Source organism: Neophocaena asiaeorientalis, unplaced genomic scaffold (genome assembly GCF_003031525.2).
Source record: "Neophocaena asiaeorientalis asiaeorientalis breed wild unplaced genomic scaffold, Neophocaena_asiaeorientalis_V1.1 scaffold226, whole genome shotgun sequence".
NCBI lineage: Eukaryota > Metazoa > Chordata > Mammalia > Artiodactyla > Phocoenidae > Neophocaena > Neophocaena asiaeorientalis.
In genome coordinates, this window is record NW_020173037.1 from 2,182,676 (window position 1) to 2,199,667 (window position 16,992).

The following is a 16,992-nucleotide window of genomic DNA, read 5'->3' on the forward strand; positions in this document are numbered from 1 at the left end:
CCTGGGGGAAGAGGGCCCGTCAGCGCCAAAGCCGCCCGGCAAAGGCACCTCCTCTTGGCGCGTCGCTCCACTGTTTCCGTGAGCCCAGACTCTCAGCCCCCGGCCGGGCTTCGGCAGCTCACGTTGGTTCATTATTTATTGCATCCACGCAGGACAGCTTTTCTTTTTATCCGGTAACACTTCCAAATCCTGAAGGGCGAGCGCAGTAATAATTGGCTGACCCAGGAACACATACTCCCTACTCCGAACTGTATTATTCCACTCCTGAAACCCAAAGCGCTGGCTGCACTAATAAGAGATTCCCACCAGCTGCTTCTGGTTTCTTCCTTTAACACTGAGTGTTTAGCGCCCACGCCCGGCCCTGGAGCAGACGCACCCACGGTCACGCGTGTGAGCACGTGAAGTGGCACCGATGAGCCTCCAGGACCCGCCGCCCCGGCGGCTGCAGACCCGCCTCTCACCCTCTAGGTGCCCGGGGGCGGGCGGCCCTCTCCCGGCGACACCGCTGGAAAACAGAAGACTTCTGCCACAAGTATGTCTTGCAGTTCAACGTGTACTTTCTGGGCACTCTGTAAGCAGGTATTTAAGGTTTTGGTTTTATCTTTAAAGACTGAAACTTTCAAACAAAGCTCATCCCTAAAATAGGACTTTAAAAAATGCAAAACAGAAAAACAAAGTGAAACTTGGATGGTTAATTTAGGCAGCAACTCCAGATGACCGGGCTGCGAGACAGAGGTAGTGAGTGGAGAACGTTCTGTCAATTTTTATCAACCTTATGAGTATAAAGAAGAAACAAATTCATTCTCCTCTCAGCAATTCTTCGTTCCTTTACATTCTACTGTAGGTGAACACTGCCCTCTATTGGCAGAATGTTCCAACTTTTAAATATGTGGGGTTTTGGGGTTTTTTAATACAAAAATCAGAAGAAAAAACTCAATCTCCATGAACAAGAATGATTTTAAAATAAACTTGAACTATGCTTGACATCGTTCGTGTGTCTCTTATTGTCTATATCAATAAACGAAAAAGCCACCTTCGTCCTTTCAGGCCCACCGCTAACAATTCCGACGCTCTTGGTGATGTTTGCAATTTGGAGAACTTGGACAAGACACGCGGGTTTGTGCGTCGTTTTCAGTTCAAAATATTCAATATAATAAATACTACATTGTATTCGTAGGGCATTTTTCTGGAAGGAAAGCCTAAAAACTTTCTACTTTTAAAATCCTGACAGTCAATGAAAAAAAAACACCCTACTGTTACCTTCCATGAGTATAAGGCTAAGAACTGCAAGGCCCAGAGGAGCACATGAATGCCAGCCTCATCGTGGCTGTAGGACCTTTCCTTGCAGGCCTTAGGAGACTCTCCAGCAGAAAACTGTGTGTGCTAGATAAAGCATTAGAAACATTTTTTTTAAAAAAAGGCAGCAGTGTACTGAGTGAGCCAGTTAGTAAGACGTATACAAGGGTCCAAAAACAAAGTGAAAAGGGAGCCAGCAAGGTACGTGAACACTGGGGTCTCGTTCAGCTGGAGGATTTGCTTAACTTTGCGACATTAACTTCAGATTTGGGGCAGCAAGCTTACAGGAAGAAGGGGAAAAGCCCTTTCCTAAATGGGGAGGGCTTCACTGGAATCTCCACGTCCCCATAAAGTCCATTAAGGAGAACTAGAAATAATCCACCTTATTCCCTCCTTCCCCCAGAGAACGCAGAGAAAACTGCCTATTTCAAAACTTGCTATGAGGAGGGAGTAAAACCTCCCCGAAGATGTAACGTCCCCAGCTTAGCTTTCCCGTGGATGTTCAGGCCCCTCTCCCTGAGTGGTGTGAAACCCTTAAACCCAGGACTTTAAGTTTAAAGAGGCTGTGAGCCAGCAGTGCTTCTGGCAAAGCCTCTAATAAACTCTCACAGATAAGAGTTCCACACGCTCAGTCAAAGCCCGCAAAGCACAAGAGAAACGGGGTCGTCACAGCTAGCCCTCAGAGACATCCTGAGCAGAAGCCCACCACAGAGTTCAGACACTGGAATCAGATATGGAATAAAAACAGGTTCAGTGTGCTTACCGAACTGAACGTATTAATAAAGAGCAGGAAATTTTTTTTTTTAAATTTTTTTAAAGCAGAACTAGAAAAGTTAACAGACATTAAAACTCAGTGTAAGGGTTTAACAGCAGACTTAAAGCAAGTGAAGACAGAATTAGTGGTTGGAAGATATACTTGAATAAATTATTTAGAATCCAATGCTGAGAGGCAAAAAGTTGAGGCAATGTCTGTAAGAAAAGAAAATGGCCAAGAATTTCCAGAGCTGATCAAAGAGGCCAATCCACACACCTATAAAACAAATACCAGGTAGGATTAAAGATAAAAATTAACACCTGGCACATTATATGAAACTACAGAAAATCAACAATGCCAAGACAAGAGTATTAATGTCAGGACAAAACTGCAAAAACAGAGATAAAAGATAACCTTCAAAGAAATGGCTATCAGTGAACTTCTCAACAGCTACAATGAAAGCCAGAATGTAGAGAAGTAACTCCATTGTTTTAGAGAAAAATACTGTCATCCTAAAATTATATTAGTCGTATTTTTCAAGAACAAAGATAAATTTTTTTCAGACAGACAAAACTAAGAGCTAGCTACCCAGGGTCTTTCACCAAAAGAAATTTTAAAAGATGTACTTTAGGCAAAAGAAAATTGAGATGATCTAAGAGTCAAGAAGAAATAATGAACAAAAAGGTGGGAATGTGGGAATCTAGCATCACTACAGACAACAGGGACCAGCCTCAGAAAGACAACGTGCAGTGAAAAGTAGGTGCACAGGAACGAACAGGGGTGATTCCACTCATACCGCCTGGAGATACGAGCATATGTGTAAAACCGCGGCAAAAAGCCAGGTGTGACCGACACAAACGGGCACCCTGAGAGGGGGGCTAAGATGAGCGGGGAAGAGGGGCACACACAGGTAACGGTAGTGCTGTCAGTCAAGCCTCATGGTTCGTACTCACATGTACGTACATGAACACTCATTCCTTGGACTTTCCAAGCATCTTATAAATATCCTTCGTATCTACTTGAACAGTTCATAAAAATAAATTTTTTGTTGTCATTGTTTTGTTTTTTTGCGGTACGCGGGTCTCTCACCGTTGTGGCCTCTCCCCTTGCGGAGCCCAGGCTCCGGACGCGCAGGCTCAGCGGCCACGGCTCACGGGCCCAGCCGCTCCGCGGCATGTGGGATCTTCCCGGACCGGGGCACGAACCCGTGTCCCCTGCATCGGCAGGCGGACTCTCAACCACTGCGCCACCAGGGAAGCCCCATAAAAATAAATTTTTTAAAACCCTACACCCTACAGAGGTGGCAACAGTCAAAAGGAAATGAGATGTCCAAATACAGACAATTCTATACCATAATTCAGCATATATCCATAGGTGTACTGACATTTTCTAAGAGAAAAAAGGCAGGCCACTGGAGAACGATGCTTAATTATATGCAACTGTTTATTTAAAATAATTTTCCAAGTTTTCCCATAAATTAACAGGTTTTGCTTCACTTCTGTCCTCTCAAACAGCTGGAAACCAACACTTCCACATTTTGTATTTTAACTACTATGTGTGCTATCTTAATGACATTTTTCTTCATTAGTACTAGAACCAGATACATGGATCAATAAGCAGTACAGATTTAAACGATGTTCCTGGTAGTTAATGGTGTTGCCGGCAGTTTCTCGGGCTCTATCAGATCCTGGGTGCTGTTTCAAGCCATCTCCAACCAGCAGTCTGACTGAGGGGGAGTCGTCGTGCTCCCTCCCTAGGCCTACTTTCTCTCCGCAAAACAAGTAATTGCCCCGCTGTAAAATCCCATGAATACACTACTCATCATTTTCAATTACTTCATCTCTATTTGCTACCTCTCCACCTACAAAGCATAATTATCCACACTCAAATATAACGTGACTCATTAAAAAATAAACACCCAAAATATTCTTAATCACTCTAATATATTCCCATTAATAGATAAAAGGGCTTTCGCTTAAAATTTCATTCTTTATTTCTACTTCTTTATTTAAAGTCAATAGTAAAGTCACAACTGTGAAATAAATGCATTTAAAAACACAAAAGATACATTTCAATGACAAAAAATAGGCAATGATTATGAAAACCTACTGTACATTTTGCCAAAGCCAACAGAATAAAAGCTGATATGAAAAACTCCATCTTCAAATATATCCTTAACAAAAACGTCCCTCATGAATAGTTAACACCACGATTTAAGAAAACGTCGTGTTGACGTTATCTGAACACTTTGCCCCGAAAACAACAAAGCTGGTGGGGGGGGCGGCTAGGTAAAAAATATGTGGGCACCAGGAACCCAAAATTAAACTTCTAAAATGGACACTGATTTCAAAATAAAAGGAACATTTCTAACGTGACAATAGTATGAAACTATTTTTTTTTCCTTGATAGAAATGAATGGGGCATTTCTTAACAATAACAGCTTAGTAATCGCCTAAGAAAAATTGTGGAGATACCCCCAACGCCCAAGCCCAGTCAATGGTAAAAAACGAACAGCTTCCACGAAATTATCTTTCACATTACTAAAATATCCTGATTTACCTGGGATGATTCATGCTTAGACTATTTCAAACAGTTGTCTTTAGATGTGTGGAATTACCAGAGCTGAGATTTTTTTAAACCATTCATCTAACGGTTGAATCTTTGCAGAGACATAATAATCCTTCCACTACACATCGATTGCGTTTCCTCGAGCATACTTGTTCAACAGTTGTAACAGTGATGCTGGTGGTGATAAGTGATACTCTCAAATTTTTCCTTCTGAAAAATATATAATCCATGGAACACTAAATAGTAAATATGCTACACTGTATACTTTCTTAAACAAGGCATGACCCTTCAGGCCCTAGTAGGAAGAAAAGTAACACACTAATAATGGCATTTATCACCTGTTTCACTACTGACATTCAAATAATGAATACGGGGTATTAATCAAAAAAATGAAAATCACTGTTACTTTACCACAAGAAACAAGAACAAAATAAAAACATGGGAAGAAATTAAATGAGCCCAGTGTAGGTCCCAAAGATTACACTATGATTCCGAATTTTCAAAGAAAAGGTCATCTACATATAATTTCTGTGAATACTTCCTATGCTACGAAGATGAATTTCAAAGCAAATGCAGGCTGGCGCAGCCCTGCTTGTCAAGGATGAACCTGCCAATGAACCAGGAGTTTCCTTTGCTAAAGTGCACCTGTGACCAGCCCACTCAGGCCGATTCACCGATGAGCCATCAACAGTCGCGTAGAACAACGGACTCTCTTAAAGCAAATACTTTATACAGTGGACTACAGGGAAAACCGTCCTAAATATACTATCTTCTAAATCTTCAGAGTAAGATAACCTCATCATTTTTAAATACTGGAAATGTAAAGGGTCCACCCAAACTAAGAGTTGTATTAAGTATATACGTTTTACTTTAATATTCACTTGACGTGCTCCTAAAATCTCTATGAGAGAAGCAGATGTTTTCCCCATGTCTTTTGGCAACAGATTCAAGAGCAAGAGTAGCAGTGCTGTTGAACTCCCTGAAAGGAGGCTTTTTAAAGCTACATTACTCCGTATCTGCATCGTTATTGCACTCATACATTGCCCGGAACAGACCTACAGCAACTCAGCAATAGTGACTGCAACACACAAAGCTTCTGATTTCCTTGTTAAGATAAAGGTTTCATGGAGGAAATGCAAATGGCTGCAATTGGAATCAGACTACATATGCTTCCTGATTATTTCACCTTATGGAAGATTAAATCTAACCCTCACCACTGCTAGTCTGTAAGGAACCAGATGAGGGTCTGAAGGACCCAGTCTTGACTACTGTTACATTCCACTCTTGAAGTCGCTCCAAGTTAAAACAGCAATTTTAACAAGATTTAAAGAAAAATATATTTTATAAAAGGGATTCTTTTTAATCACAGAATACATCATTTTTATTACCAAGACAGAAACAAGTTATACTTTTTCCACTAAAAATTCACTCTGATGAAAGAAGAATTCTCTTTTAACTCCTAACAAACGCTACCTTTTCGGGACTAAAGGACTGTCGGTAGGCATTTTTCTTCGTGCTCCAAGTCACTTCTCCCTGAAGTACGTCAAGTACGCTTTCAGAGCCTCGGGCAGGGGGAGTCTCATGATCTTCTCCCTCAGCAAGTTCTGCGGCGGCGTCTCCTGCTCACGGGCGGCGCCGCGGCCCGCCTCCTCCCCCGCGTTATCCTCTTCCATCTTCTCCTCCTCCTCGCTGTCCAGAGGCTGAGGGATGAGCTGATTCCCCACAAAGACGTAAGTGTTAATCCTCTGCTTGACCCTCTTCCTTTTCCTTCTGGGCGGAGCCCTCTGAGGAACGCCCTTGGCCTGCATCTCATCATTTATGAAATTTCTAAGTGTGCGTCGAATGTAAATACGGGCCAAGTCCTGCAGATTCCTGACAGCACAGGGGGCTAAAAACACATGAAAAACATAGAAAGTAAAACGTTATATACCGTTCACTTCTTAGTGAATATTAGGAGACAGGACATAAAAAACTGATGCTCATCTAACACAGATTTTAGGAAGCGCGCCTACTATGTGCCAGACCACTGCAGTACTGAGGACAGCGGACGGCACCGGGGGCTGTGTGTACGGACGTGTGCGCATCCCCAGGTATGAGCACAAACCCTCTCGGGGAGGATAAATAACTTACAACAGCTGGAGCGCATGTGAATTAAGCAGTTTGGGGACAAGAATAGAAGAGCTTTTACCCTACACATTTTCTGTACTTTCTGATGTTGAAAAGCATGTAAAGGACCTGTTTAAAAACCTCAAACGAAGGCACTGTTTGAACAGCTGCCTCAGTCTGCGCTCTAAACTATTACATGCATGCACGCGCAGTTTCCATCTTTCTGTAAATCAACAGGCAGAACTAGTTCACAGGTAAAGGGCCCCCAGAAATCATGGCGCACACTTTAGCAGCCCCGAAACACCACAGACCTAAGCTGCTGACGCTCGCTTCTATCTAGCGCACGGGGAGAGTCGGAACAGGCCCGGTCTGCTTCACGCCTGCCTCCCACCGGCGCGCAGGTGTTAAGGCCTAGCGCCACACGCCCCTCTTGGTGGCCGCCTCCAGTGCATTGCACCCAGACAAAGAAAATTCTCAGGTCCCCACCTGAAATCCGTTTTTCCTAGTTTCCACCCCTGTGGGAATAAAACCCTTATCAAGGATTCTTCTCAAATACCTAACAAAACAAAACACAGCCCTCCTCAGTTCAACAGCACAAGAAAGCCTTCATCACTTCTCCCCTTACTTTTGGTACTTGTTCTTAGCTACCTCCTTCCCAACCTTCCTGTGATCATGTCACTTATCCGAATGTGTATGTGGCCGCTCTCTGCCCTCAGCTGTGAGCCCTTGGGGGCGGGGGGTAGGAAAGAGGCCTGGGGTCCTTCCTCACCCCCCCACAAAGGGCCTGAGGGTACACATCCTGTCCTGGGTGCTTCCCTCCTGCCCTAGTGCCCGGGGCTCTGCCCAGTCACAAGCTGGGCACATCCTGCAGCGGGAGATGTGGTCTTTCATAAAACTCCAGGCAGGAGGCATTTTAGACCAATTCCAAGATCCCTTAGCACATACTTCCTGGCCTGCTACAAAACCTCTTCTTCAGACTCTTCTACTGAAACCCAAAATGGAAGAGCACGGCCCGGCCCCTCTGTGGGGTGGCGGCTGGCAAGGGAAGGAGCGGGCGTGCCAGGGGCCGGCATGAGACAGGACCACGCTGGGGCGGAGAGAGGGGACAAGCCTGAGTTCTGCTGTGAAGACAGGACGGACGGGGACTGGACGCGGAGTCTTTGGCCCGAGCGACGAGGCAGATGTAACGCTGATTACCCACGTGACAAAGAGAAAGCACAGTTCGGGGAGGAGAAGATAAAGATTTGCTTTGCTCGCGCTGTGTGTCCTAAATGGAGGTCTGGGCGCTGCCGCCACCCCGTGGGCCTTTCACACGGGGCAGCCCGTCAGTGCCGGGCGAGGCAAGCGGGGAGGGGCCGGCAAGGTGCTCGGGGCCCAGAGGCCACACGACGTGCCGGCCCTTTCCAGCCGCGGCAGTTCCTCCCTCCAGCGCCGGGCTCGGGGCAACGCCCGGCTGCAGACGGGAGTCATGGGGTCATCAGCCCCAAAGGCCAGGACGGCCCCCGCGGGGGGCGCCGGCGGGAGGGAGGCCGGAGGGAGGCCGGAGGTCAAGGGACCACTGCAGGAAGCGGGGTAGAGAACAAGCGGGGATAGAGCTTCAGAAGCTACAAAGAAGAGAAGGAGTCCTTAGACCTCTCGGCTGTCCCTGTGGGTGCGACCCGCCCACACCCCGGGCGCTCTCCCAACACGTCCACTGTCCTCCTCTGCCAGCACCGCCTGCTCCTCCAGGGACACGGTCACCACGACGACTGCCGGGGCAGCCTGACTTCAGAGGCACCAACCGGACCCGGACTTGGAAAAGGATTCAGACCTGGCTCCATTCAGTCGCTTCTAACACTCACAGGTCCTGAAATAGCACCCACCCACAAGGGCCTCATTTAAACGTTCTTCTGATAATACGAACACTTTTAGACAATTCTCAGCCCTACTTATTCAAAAATCCCAGTATTTTCTGCACTGCAACCCTCCTTGTTCCTAATGCTTCTAGTCACGAGAAGGATTCAATGGACCAGACAGACAACACTAGTCCTGACTGCTATAAAATTTTACTGTGAATTGAAGCTTTCAGGCCAAAACTACAATGACGGTTATCTCTAACACACGCATCAGCTCTATTTGTTTCCCAAAAGGTGGTCTCTATGTAGATTTTATAGAAACCTAGCAGTCAGCACTTTCATTTTTATTTGTTAAGCAAGACTGAAAAGGGCACTGGATTTAGGTCAAACCCCATTTTTAACCTACAAAACCGCAACTTCGTATGGCTCAGTGGTGCAGTTCAAGTTATGAAATCTCCTGACCTCTGTGATACTGAGATTTATAAGAAGAAATGCACATTTGGCTTCCCCTTCCTGACACAGAGCTCCTAAAACACGTGGAATTTCCTAAGTGATGAGAGCATCAAAGTGAAAAGCAGTGCCTTTTAGTGTTCATGAGAGGCTCCCTTCAACCACACGTGACTTGATGTTACGGGGTGACTTTCACTAAGCCCTTCAAGGTGCTAGGCTGGCTGTCGGGCACACCAACCATGGGATTAGAGAAATGGAACTTTCAGGCTATCCCTCCAGAGACGGGAAAGGGGCTAGAGGTTGAGTTAATCACCGAGAGTCAATGATTTAATCAATCGAACCTCCATTTAAGCCCCTAATGGAAAGGGCTCGGAGAGCTTCTGGGCTGGTGAACAACTGGAGGCGCTGGGAGGGTGGTGCTTGCAGAGACGGCGTGGAGGTCCGCATCCACCCACAACCCCCGCCCCAGGCATCACTCCCATCTGGCTGTTCCCCAGTTAATCTAATGATTAATCTGTGCTCCTGCATTCTGGGAGCCGCTCCAGCAAATTATCGAACTCTAGGAGGGGTCATGGGGGCCTGATTCACAAGTAGCCTGTGAGAAGCTGGAGGAGGACAGAGCCTGCAGCCTGCGGGGTCTGTGCTAGCACCGGCGAGCGCCGCAACTGCACCAGACCCCAGTCCAGCTCGCTGGGGTCCGCAGACTGCAGGATTGCTCAGGGAGGAGAATCCACAGGTCTGGATGACAGGAGGATTCGGCACGTGGTGTATAAAGGAAACAGAGTTTTCCTTTAGTTGGTGTAGAGTTTTTCCTTCACCCCTTCTAAAGGGCCTGCTGTGAAATTTATTTTTATAATGTCTTATACCAAAGAAAGAAATATGACTTTAAGTTGAATAAAAATTTGTGATGAACCTGAGGAAAAGTTATAAATACATTTTAGTAACTGCTTATATGAGCAATTTCATAGCTACAAAATACATTTGGCAAAGGATTTGCACGTGTATTTTTTAGGGTTTTTTTGTGCTAACATTCTTTCACATTTTTATTCCCTATAATTAATGAAATAATGTTCTCTACACAGAAACCTATTTTAACAGAAAAGCAAACGTGTTCTTATTCTCCACACATCCTATTCCATTTCAATTCCTAGCTACCTTAGTCCCCAAGTCCACCTCTCCACTGGTAAGAACTTGACCAGGGGAAACGGGTGTAATTTACTGACCTTCCCAAAATCCCAACACTATTCTTTACTAAGCCATTATTACCTGCTAAGCACTTTATAAACACTACTTCATTTAATTCTCAAAACCACCCCAGGGCTTCCCTGGTGGCACAGTGGTTAAGAATCCTCCTGCCAATGCAGGGGTCATGGGTTCAAGCCCTAGTCCGGGAAGATCCCACATGCCACGGAACAACTAAGCCCATGCCTGCAACTACTGAGCCTGCGCTCTAGAGCCTGCATGCCACAACTACTAACGCCCACGCGCCTACAGCCCATGCTCCACAGCAAGAGAAGCCACCGCGATGAGAAGCCCACGCACCGCACAGAAGAGCAGCCCCCGCTCAACACAACTCGAGAAAGCCCGCGCGCAGCAACGAAGACCCAACGCAGCCAAAAGTAAATAAATAAAATAAAATTTTAAAGAACACCCCAAAAGACCACAAAACCACATGGGTTGCAAGAGGGTAAAATAACCCTGAAAATAAAATGAAATCTCTCCCAGGTTCCTATGAAATAAATTCATTTAGAAAGCAAATTAAACCAAGAAGTCTACTATGGTGAAGTTCTAAAGCTCATTTTTGGCAAAGAACTCTACTTACTGGTCTCCAAAGCCATGATACACACTGGGCCAACCACGGCCACGCTCACCGCTCTTCCTCAGGGTCTCAGCAGCCCTCAGGGAGCTCAGCGCTCCCGCCTTCTCCAAAGTCCGGTCTCGCACACCGCACACTGCTGTCCCCCTCCTTCTCGGCCCTGCCTCTGCTCGTGGTCCAGCTCTGACCTGGTGGATCACAGGCCCGGTCCCAGCGACTCCTCACCTATCCTCCTAGCTCGTGCAGCGGGGTGACACCCACATGCCTACCTAATGGGAAACTCAAGCCCAGCCAAAATAAAAGTCTCTGATCTTCCTACACTGATTTCCAAGCTATTCACCCTCGGTCCTCAACAGCAATAAATGGTACCATCACTCAGTGAGGGGCTCAGGGTAAAACTTTAGAGCCCTCTTTTTCCTCCACCATTTTCCTACCTTCAAACAACTCCACCCCCATCAACACTGACTCTCTCCTTGAGGACAAGGGAAGTCTCCATCAGCTATCCTCTGCAGTCCAGCCGAGGAGCTTCAGCGACCCTGAAAGTTATTGCTGGTCTTGGGACGAGCAAGCTCTTTTCAGCCTGAAGGAAGGCTTTTGTGTCTGCTGTCCCTCCGTATGGAAAAGGATGCCAACAAATTTACCATAAGTAATAACTTCACAACTGTGAGTAATAAACTCATCTTTTCATTTGACCTGCCCCTTCTGTTCATGCCTCCATGAAGGCAGCTAACAGGGTCTGGTGCAAGGTAGGAGCCTTATCAAAAAAAAAAACAAATAAATCCATGGAATATATTACCGCATTATTTACTTAACTCTTCATAATTAACACAGTCCATTAATCCCAAGCACAGCTGCTGAACAACGTAAGCCACAGTCCAGTCAGAAAGGCCCAGCGGTTACTTACGGAGGCCGACAGAGTCCGGTTTGCCACTGTCATTCTTGCTCGGCTGCACAAGTGGGGCAAATGACACAGCAAGGATGTTTTTACTTTCCCAAGTGTTTTGTCCAGTTCGCATAATTTGCGTTAACTATTTAGAGGGAGAAAAGAAATAGAACGGCTTAATCTTGGAAGTGTGATCGCCTTAGAGTCACAATTTTGTTTTAACAGAATAACAGCAGTGATTGCTACATAATCACTTGTATCTGAATGCAAGCAAATTACTTTCGTTTAAATATTTACCATAAAATGATACAGGAGGAATCACAAATACTTGCTGTTCAAGACAGACACCTGAGCGCAAAAGGCATGACTTTGCAGGTTGTATCTGGGGTCTGAGGGCTTCTAGGGGTACTCTTCCAACCCACACCTGCCACTGGCCCCCAAAACACATGTCTCACACGGGTTCAGTTGTTTGGTTAACATGTTGCATTAGTAAAAAGACGTTTTCATTACTGTACCAACGAATCAACTTCATGATCTTTCCACGGTGGTTATAAAATACAGATTCTAATTCTAATCCCAACTTGACATTTCATAGATACATGCAATTAGTCACAAGGGGATTAGAAGTTTTACCCACTCGGCAAATACCCACCATCAGTTCTAGAGAAAAAATATTAGCTCAGTACATGACTGAAGGAAGATGAATTAGTATCTTCAATTTATATTATAGCAATCAGCCTATTATATTTTACATTAGTACAATAGTATATAATAAATTTTCAATAAAATACCAATGGGAAACCATATTTTAAATGTTTAAAAACGTCTCTTTAAAGGAAAACAGAAAAAGACGATTCATCTGGGAGTCAACACTCCAGAAGCATTCAAGTAACATTTTTCCAAGAAATGTGTTTTAATGAATGCTTTACATTCTTTCTAATAACTGACAATCACAGTACGTGGTGATGGTGAAATCCTCTGACCTGCAAATCACATGTGTGAACTTAGGGGACCCTCAGATATACAAACTCCAAAACGACCACACTATGTCCCAGTCATCTTGGACAATCGACCTTCTACTTACAAACCACAAGGTGTTTTAAACATCTCAGATGTAGGTTAATATGAATATAAAAGATACTTTTTGCAATGTGTATTTATAAAATTTCAAAGTGAAAGAGCCACCCATTCTCTGAATAAATTCGTATTTCATACACTTATTATACCTAATAATTCCAAACCAAAGGCAGACAATAGGTGAAAAATACTTTCCAATGCGCCTCCGTATACTAAGAGAAGACCCAAAAATTTACTCGTTTCTAGAATGGAGTTAAGCAGTTCAAACCAAACCGCAAACAGGATTTCCTCTTCATATGTTCAGCTAGAAGCAGTTACCACATTCAGTGGCACTCGCGCCCCTCACCCGGACCAGGGAGCAGGTCAGCGTGGCTCTCCTGACCCTAGTTAACGGGTCTTTTCCGCACCTGCCTTGGTTAATAGTCAAGAGCCCGTTTCAACGTTCTCCTCTATAGACAGACCTGTGAAGAGTGTTTATTTCTTCCTTAACACTTACAGTGTACCTTTCACTGAGGTAACGCTTCCCGTCTTACGCTAAGTGCGTCTCCTACGTCAAGTGAAAGGACAGTGGAAGCTACCTGGTCTTCTACAGGCATGACCAGGATGCCCCCGACTTTCAGCAGTATCTTCATGTAGTGTTCGTGGTCCTTCTGGACTCCAGCCCCGCAGTAGACCCGGTCATACTGGTGGCTGTCTGACGCTATCTGCAGACAATTACCAACCACAAATGCAGGCTCACAGAACTCGAATCTATACGGAAAACAGACGGCATTTTACCTCATTAAGCAAAAGATCAGATCTAAACAAATTAACAGAGTCTAGCTTCTTGAAATAGTGAAGTTACCAAATTAATTATAAGGATAAAATATTATAAAGTTTGACTGAAATATCAGATTTATGAAGTTTAACACTGATCAAATATATTGTTTTATTATCAGTGATGCAGTGTACGTTTTTTCAAAACATTAACCTTTTTTTTGCCACACTGAAACCTTACTTAAGGCTTAAAAGGTGAATACAGTGAAAAAGCCATCACAACGGCAACCTTGCGATGCCCACAAAGGACATACAATAAGGATGAGAATCCCAAGGGTCAAACGAGAGAGAAAAGGCTTCACTCGCCCCGCTCTTTCCAAAAGAAGCCAGGGGCCAGTGGACATGGAAGGGCTTGTGCAGTCTCCACTGCGGGCATCTTGCTGCAGTTAACAGTGGCGAAGCTTGTCAGGAAAAGACACCGGTGCCCTTACCCTATGCTCTTGCAACCGCTAAAGAGTAGGGAGGTTTTCCTAATACATTTTGGCAGAACTATGTTACAGGGTTGGAAAAGAGAGCAGAATGAAGTGTTTTTTGGCCCCCGTGATCTCCCTACACAACAAAAGAAGAGAGACGGATGGTTTCAAAGCAAAGGCATCTTATCCAGGCCGCCCGTTCCTGGTTACAGTGTTGGTCCGTTGTATATCGAGTTATGCTTTTACAAACTATCCTATTTAGACTTCTACTTTATTCCTTAAGTTCTGGCAAATGTGAAAACGGTCTCTAAAATACATAATTAAAAGCCTAATTCACTAATAAAACACGTACGGTAATATTTTTAAATTAATTCATGAAATATCCTTTCACTTTGAAGTTGATTGATGTTAATTTGACCACACAGCAAAATCAGACTATCGTTTGAGGATGAAATAATTGACATTAAAAGTTGTGGCATGCGGTGAAAAATGACTCTGAATCATCATCACTTTTATTTTGTAAAACGTATCCTGTCCTTTGGTAATTAACAGACTTATTACGCAGTAAGTTCCCATTAAAATTCACTGAAGTACAGACACACTACGGCCATCGATATCTAAAGAAGAGTTTCGCAGCACGGCGCCGTCCTCAACTTCCTGTCCCCTTGCTGGAGGGGCTGGGGGCATGGGGGTCAGTGTAGAGCCTGCACCCTCCTCTCCACGCGGGGCTCCACACAGGGCCGGCCCCGCGCCACGCTCCTTCTGCGGCACCTGCGCCCCGGTGCTCACGCCTTCTGGCTCTCCCCTCCCTCCACCGCTTCCCGCACGGCTGCTCAGCACAGGTCCGCGCCCCTTAGAGGGCCATGTGGGGCTCCTTACGGTTCTACCTGGATGTCCCCACTTCCAGACTCACTCCCTGGCTCTGCCCCCTACCCCACACACACTGCACTGCAGCCACAGGTTGAATTGTTGGCTTCTCATCACTTAGAGGAAATATTACAAAGTGTCTCCTGTATCTGTGTCTGTGCTGTTCCTTTGACTGAAAGGCCCCTCCCTCTCTTCTTGATAAACGCCTAGCATCACTTGGAGACACAGCTCAGATATGAGATACACAACGAAATCTTACCCAACTCCTTAATCGGGTCTCATTCTTTCTACTTGCATAATACACACAAAAGTGTGAACTCACCTATGTAATGGACAATGTTTAATTCCTCTCTTACACTCAACACAACCTAGGCTTGTCTAAAATCTGGCTTTCAAATAACTAAATAATACGGATCACGTGGTTTAATCATCTCAACAAACTCAAGATAAGCATCCTTTAAAAAGAAAAAAGACCAGTATTTTCAATCTAAAAATCCTCATTCTTATAAAATTTCATTTTAAATAACTTAATTTTATAATAATTTAAGCCAGTCTTAAAATTTTCAGGATGAACGTGAGCAGGGAATTTAAATTTAAAAATCTGAATTATTAAACCTCTTTTACCATTAAGTCTGTTAAATCAACTTAAAAATATGCTTAGAGTTTAAAAGTTTCCTACTAGTTAAAAATACATGATAGCTCACAGAACTATTATCTAGCAAAACACCATCACAAGTAAACAACTTACAATTAAAACCACTTCTCATATTCGTGATATTTTTATATACTCTCATCCCAGCAAAATGAATTAGAAGGAGTTTAGTGTCTGATTCTAAAATCAAATGTGTGACTCTAGCCAAGTGGCCTGACACTAGCAATTAGGACAATTCATTCCAAATACTGTTTCTGGAGCACCAGTTGTGTGTCGGCTGGAAATACAACAGGAAACACTCAGGCCTGCATCTAGTGGAAGAGACAACAATCTCAGTAATTAAAGATTAATTTACAAGTGTGATAAATGCTCTAAAGGTATATGACTCCATAAATAAGACTGAGGATGCAAGGAAACGGACAGCCCTGGGGAGTGAGAGAAAGGCTCCCTGAGAAATGATTAAGCCGTGATCTGAAAGGTGAGACAGGACAATCAAACCACACTATCCAAGATGGTAGCCACTAGCCACATGTGGATACGAGCCCCTAAAATGTGGCTCGTCCACACTGAGATGTGCTGACAGGATAAAAATCACACAAGATCTCAAATATTCAGTATGAAAATGTAAAATATCTCAGTATTTCCTTTATATGCGTGTGTATATGTGTATGTATATATGTGTGTGTGTCTGTGTGTGTGTATGTGTATGTGTGTGTGTATACTTCAACAGCCACATAAACTGAAAACACTGAACAACTACCCTTCTAACTCTATCACCTGTAAACAGGAGCTTCAAATATTTCCCTTAACACAAACTTCCCTTTGGAATATTCTCCTGGTTTTCCTGATGTCTCTTTGAACACTTCCTCTGAATTTTAATTGTATCTCCATCACCTATTACGGGCCTCAAAAAACACTTACTAAGTAGGTGAGAAACATAAGAAACAATTGTTTTGTCAGCTGTTCCACCTACCAACTTTGAATATGAACCCAAACTTGACAAACTAAATATGTTAATCACAAGAACCCCAGGACTAGAAGAGAAACCTGCACAGAAACAGTTACAGAAAAAATATGTGCCCATGGCACCTTCTATATCAATATGATGGTTCTCATTTTACTAAATTGGATAACTATAAATAACTGTAGCTTCATGTTACAAAATACATGGTTTTTTTCCCCAAGTGCCAAAAAAAAAGCAAAACTCAAACAGTAAAAAAAAAAAAAAAACCAAAACAAACACTTTTGCCTTTAATGAATAAACCAAACCAACTGTCCTCTAACTGAAAGGTACTTTTTTGTTGTTTTTTTTTGAGGTACGCAGGCCTCTCACTGTTGTGGCCTCTCCCGTTGCGGAGCACAGGCTCCGGACGCGCAGGCCCAGCGGCCATGGCTCACGGGCCTAGCCGCTCTGCGGCATGTCGGATCCTCCCGGACCAGGGCACGAACCCGCGTCCCC

The 16,992-nt window shown here is 44.3% G+C and overlaps 1 protein-coding gene across 4 annotated transcripts in view; it reads right to left on the minus strand.

Moving 5' to 3' along the window:
• Positions 1-3,474: 3,474 nt before the first annotated feature.
• The window catches only part of PCMTD1 (protein-L-isoaspartate (D-aspartate) O-methyltransferase domain containing 1), a 34,681-nt gene continuing 21,163 nt past the window's right edge, over positions 3,475-16,992 (minus strand). For all 4 annotated transcript variants that reach the window (XM_024742607.1, XM_024742611.1, XM_024742610.1 and 1 more), the window contains 3 exons: positions 13,364-13,535; positions 11,730-11,853; positions 3,475-6,506 (listed from right to left, as the gene is read on the minus strand). In XM_024742607.1, the coding sequence (XP_024598375.1) occupies positions 6,142-6,506; positions 11,730-11,853; positions 13,364-13,535 (661 nt within the window). In that variant the 3' untranslated portion in view covers positions 3,475-6,141. The remainder of the gene's footprint in view (positions 6,507-11,729; positions 11,854-13,363; positions 13,536-16,992) is intronic.